The following is a 5,382-nucleotide window of genomic DNA, read 5'->3' on the forward strand; positions in this document are numbered from 1 at the left end:
CAGACAAGTTTTACAACTGGCCTAACTAACGGGCCACGAGCCGTTCGGATTTCGACATCTCTGACCTTTCCATCCACACCAGGAAAAACTTTTGATACTCTCCCTACTCTCCACTCGTTAGGAGGTAAATTATCGTCACGAACAACAATCATATCATCGACTTTCAAGTTTGATTCCCCTATTTTCCACTTATTCCTTTTAACTATCTCATTTATATACTCATCTTTCCACCGCGTACATAAATGTTGATTGAGGGCCTTAACTCGTTGCCACCTATTTACTATAGTAATTGGAGTATCTTATATCTGTGGTTCTGGTGGTGACAATAGTGGACCACCGATCAAAAAGTGACCTGGGGTAAGCCCAACAACGCAATCAACGTCCTCCGATAAGGGACAAAGTGGTCTTGAATTGAAGCAGGATCCAACTCGAGCCAATAGGGTTGAAAACTCTTCGAATGTATATCTTAAATTACAGGAAGTTCTTCTGAAATGGTGCTTAAAGGACCTAACTCCTGCCTCCCATAGACCTCCCATATGAGGCGCCGCAGCGGGGTTTTATGTCATAAGGCCTGGCGAAATCAACACACGTCCGCGTGAAAGTCCTATCAATAATTGTCCGAGCCACCGGCAAGGAGGCCATAATTTGTTCCTTTGACCTTTTCGCGAATATTTTACACACTCTGCAATGTCCTATGACATACATATCTTATCATGTTCTTAGCCCTGGAATCCAGAATTCTGATCGGAGAACCCTTAAAATTAACTGATTTCCTCCATGTAACGTGACTTGATGAATAAAACATGTCAAAAGTCGTGAAAATTGACAATTATATGGTAAAATAACCGGATGTCTCTCATTAAAAGGAAGAAAGTTTGCATTGGACAATCGGCTTCTAACTCGCAAGAGACCCTCCCCATCAACAAAGGGATTTAGATTCCATAAGCTGCTTGTCTTACGCAGAGGATAACCATTGGTCAGACTAAAATACTCCTCAGGAAAATATGCTTTTGAGCAAAAATAGCCCGCTTTATTTTAACCACTTGAAGCTGCATTTCGAAAGTCGAGGAAGATTTCTTCCTTAGCAACGCGATAAATCGATACACATATAGAAAACCTCAGGAGCGAGTCCTCAAAATTCGTAATATATGCAAAAAACGATCTAATATCACGACCTTCATCAATGGTATGAAATTCATTCCTAGATTGAACTTGCCAGTCACCTGACGAAAGCTTCATCCACGAAGGTCCATACCACCATAAAATACTCCCTATAAGTTCTCGAGGCCGAACACCTCTGCTAATAATATCTGCCGGGTTATGCTCCGATCTAACATGTCTCCAACATTCCTTTCCGACCAAATTCACAATCTTAGAAACTCTGTTCGCAACAAATGTCGTCCACGAAGACGGTAGTTTCTGAAGTCACGCGAGGATTATTGTAGAATCGCTCCAACAAAAAAAAAAATAGTATCCTTATTATCCAACCTCAAATCCGTTCTCAGCGACTCTATTAATGCTGCAAGCAAAAGTGCACCACATAATTCCAACCTCGGTAATGAAATAGCCTTCAAAGGGGCAACTCTAGATTTTGTAATTAGCAAATTAGTCTGAACAACACCATCAAAGGATATTACTCTCGAATAAACACATGCCCTATAAGCCCTTTCAGAAGCGTCCGAAAAGCCATGAATCTCAACATTACAACGTGGTTCAAATCCAATCCAGCGTTCCAGTTTCACGCCGTTCAGAATATCATAATCAGTAATAAACTGAATCCACCGATGACTACTTGCCTCAGTCAAACGTTCATCCCGTCCAGTCTTCTCAAGCCATATAATAACATGTTCGCTACCACAATTACATGTCCCAACCAGCCAGCTGGATCGAATAGTGTCGCAATTATGGACAGCTCTTCTCGTTTCGTAAAATCACCCCTCCTACAACCTATAGGTTTTACCGAAAAATAAAAGGTGTCACTTTTCGCATTCCATCTAATTCCTAAGGCTTTGGCCTTACTTTCATCTTCAATCTCCAAAAAATTTTCCGTAAGAAGATGCTCTCCAGGCAGATCCTTTAATATTTTTTCATCATTTGCCGTCCATTTTCTCAAAGAAAATCCCGCTGATGCCAGCGCGGATCTCAACTGTTCTCGGGCTTGTAAAGCCAAATCTAGATCATGTGCACGGGCAAGCACTTCGTCGACATACATCATTTCCCTCAATATCTTTGTTGCCAAAGGGAATTCCTTGTCCACCTCAGAAGCAAGCTGCAGTAAACTTCTAATGGCTAGAGAGGGCGCACAGTTTACACCAAATGTAACTGTTTTCATTTCAAAATCCTGTATATCTTGATTGGGGTCTTGTCGACATATTATCCTCTGAAATCTCGTTGCCGGTCATCGAGCAGAAACTGACGATACATCTTCTCGATATCACCATTACATACCGGAAAAACCTCCATCTTATAATTAATAATATCAGATCATTTTGTAAAACAGGTCCGGGATATAATACATCGTTCAGACTTAGACCCGTTAAAGTAAGACAGGAGGTATTGAATACAATCTCAACTTAGTTGAGATCATTTCAGGTTTTATAACTGCGTGATGAGGCAAATAGAAACATTCCGACACTTGTTCATTAGGCCCTTCCAACCTTGCCATTTGCCCCAAGGATTCGTATTCCTTTACTACTGCATCATACATAACTTTGAGATCCGGTTTCCTCAACAAAGAAGCCTCATTTCGGAGAAATTGTCTGACCTAGGGTTTCCACATGGATAATTTTCAAAAGAGAACTTTCGCTTTAAAAAAAGAGAACATTTTAACTAAAAAAGAGTTTACAATAAAAAATTCTTTATTAAATAATTAATAATTTTATTGATGTTAAAATTGAAATAATAATAGTTTCTAATGATAGAAACAACGAAATAAATATATAACAAGTAAGAAAAGTCTAAAGTCGGGCGGGGCCGACTATATTAAACCCTTCACCCCTATATAGGCCAAAATTTGTGTTACCATCTCAACTACTTCACATTTGCTGAAAGCTATATAAAGGAGACAATTTTTTTACTTCTACAAAATCTCTAGAATTAAAATTTAAATTCGCTAACGCTATCCAGTTAATTGGAGGAAACTTCCATTGAAAATGGGCCTAAAATGTGTAACAGTCTACCATATTTCCCCAACTCTGGTGTAGTATATATGGGAGCTATATAAAGGGTGATTCTTTTGAGGTTAGGATTTTCATGCATTAGTATTTGACAGATCACGTGGGATTTCAGACATGGTATCAAAGAGAAAGATGCTCAGTATGCTTTGACATTTCATCATGAATAGACTTACTAACGAGCAACGCTTGCAAATCATTGAATTTTATTACTAGAAAAGTTGGCAGAAAATCCGCTTTTTTATCGACAAATTTTGTTCAGCGATGAGGCTCATTTCTGGTTGAATGGCTACGTAAATAAGCAAAATTGCCGCATTTGGAGTGAAGAGCAACCAGAAGCCGTTCAAGAACTGCCCATGCATCCCGAAAAATGCACTGTTTGGTGTGGTTTGTACGCTGGTGGAATCATTGGACCGTATTTTTTCAAAGATGCTGTTGGACGCAACGTTACGGTGAATGGCGATCGCTATCGTTCGATGCTAACAAACTTTTTGTTGCCAAAAATGGAAGAACTGAACTTGGTTGACATGTGGTTTCAACAAGATGGCGCTACATGCCACACAGCTCGCGATTCTATGGCCATTTTGAGGGAAAACTTCGGAGAACAATTCATCTCAAGAAATGGACCGGTAAGTTGGCCACCAAGATCATGCGATTTGACGCCTTTAGACTATTTTTTGTGGGGCTACGTCAAGTCTAAAGTCTACAGAAATAAGCCAGCAACTATTCCAGCTTTGGAAGACAACATTTCCGAAGAAATTCGGGCTATTCCGGCCGAAATGCTCGAAAAAGTTGCCCAAAATTGGACTTTCCGAATGGACCACCTAAGACGCAGCCGCGGTCAACATTTAAATGAAATTATCTTCAAAAAGTAAATGTCATGGACCAATCTAACGTTTCAAATAAAGAACCGATGAGATTTTGCAAATTTTAGGCGTTTTTTTTTTAAAAAAAGTTATCAAGCTCTTAACAAATCACCCTTTATAATCTGAACCGATTTTGACTAAATTTGACATGTATAGTTAGTATAATAATTCTGCTATCTATGCGAAATTTCACGTAAATGGGAGTATAACTTTGGCACCCTGGTCATATGAGTGCAAATCGGACGGAAGATATCTATGGGAGCCATATCTAAATCTGAACCGATTTCAACCAAATTTGCCACAATTACCGATACTACTAAACGTACTCCTTGTACGAAATTTGAAGCAAATCACGGCAATACCCTGGATTTTGAGGCCATATAAGTTCAAATCGGATGAAAGATATATATGGGAGCTATATCTAAATCTGAATCGATTTTGACCATATTTAGCACATACAATACCATATTTAGCACATACAATAGAGTACCGCTTGTGCAAAATTTGAAGTAAGTCAGGGCAAAACTCTGGCTTTTGAGACCATATAAGTCCAAATCGGGCGAAAGATACACCCTCAAAAAAAATCGCTTCTTTAACATATGTTCCAAACATATTTTGCAGGAAGCACATATATTATTGCATACTGCCGAAACATTAATATGTTTGTTTTATGTGAACATATTATATGTTTGGAAGCATTTTGAGCCAAAAATATTATATGCTTGGAAGAATTTTTCCCAAACACGATTGTGCTCATTCCCTAACATACTCGTAATTTTCACTTCCACGAATTTTTTTAGTTATTGGCACCTTTCTCTGTAATACAAATAATGTTGAAGAAATTATTCACTTTTATAAATTTTTTAAATTTTACCTTTCGCCTGCACGGAGAATCGAACCGAGGACCATACAGTTTGTAAGCCAACACACTATCCAATGGGCTACGTAGCTGTTATAGTCACCAGTAGATAATTATCGTTTTAAGTTACATTTATATAGCATAGTTTGCAGCGCCCACGAGCCTATGCAAACATAACATTATTTAACAGAAACATACATTTGTTTGCCACGTGGAGCAGTGGTTAGCATGTCTGCCTTGCATGCAAAGGGTCGTGGGTTCAATCCCTGCTCCGACCGAACATTTTTTTTTTTAATTTACACATTTATATTTATACTATATTAATTTTTTTTAAATGAAACTTCGAAATGTGCGTTATTAAATATTTATAGTCAGTAACAGTGCTTGATATAAACGAAATTGACTGATTTTTGGATAAAATATTATTTTTTATTGCAAAAATAACAATCTTGTAATAAAAAACTGTTTTTGTACAAAACTTTAA

General features: G+C 38.1%; 1 protein-coding gene across 1 annotated transcript; it reads right to left on the bottom strand.

Annotated features, from left to right (window-relative positions):
* Positions 1–299: 299 nt before the first annotated feature.
* On the bottom strand, positions 300–2,332 carry LOC142224687 (uncharacterized). The gene is made up of 3 exons (XM_075294469.1): positions 1,865–2,332; positions 1,489–1,823; positions 300–465 (listed from the first exon to the last, which is right to left on the bottom strand). The coding sequence occupies exons 1-3, from the start codon at positions 2,330–2,332 to the stop codon at positions 300–302; spliced, it is 969 nt and encodes a 322-aa protein (XP_075150584.1).
* Between the last annotated feature and the right edge of the window lie 3,050 nt (positions 2,333–5,382).

Source organism: Haematobia irritans, chromosome 2, assembly GCF_050003625.1.
Source record: "Haematobia irritans isolate KBUSLIRL chromosome 2, ASM5000362v1, whole genome shotgun sequence".
Taxonomy (NCBI): domain Eukaryota; kingdom Metazoa; phylum Arthropoda; class Insecta; order Diptera; family Muscidae; genus Haematobia; species Haematobia irritans.

Coding starts and splice junctions, on each gene's coding strand:
- LOC142224687 (XM_075294469.1), bottom strand. CDS start 2,332: ATGAAAACAGTTACATTTGGTGTAAACTGTGCGCCCTCTCTAGCCATT. Junction 1,824..1,864: donor CAGCTGGCTGGTTGGGACAT/GTAATTGTGGTA, acceptor TGGCTTGAGAAG/ACTGGACGGGATGAACGTTT. Junction 466..1,488: donor TCGCTGAGAACGGATTTGAG/GTTGGATAATAA, acceptor CTGTAATTTAAG/ATATACATTCGAAGAGTTTT.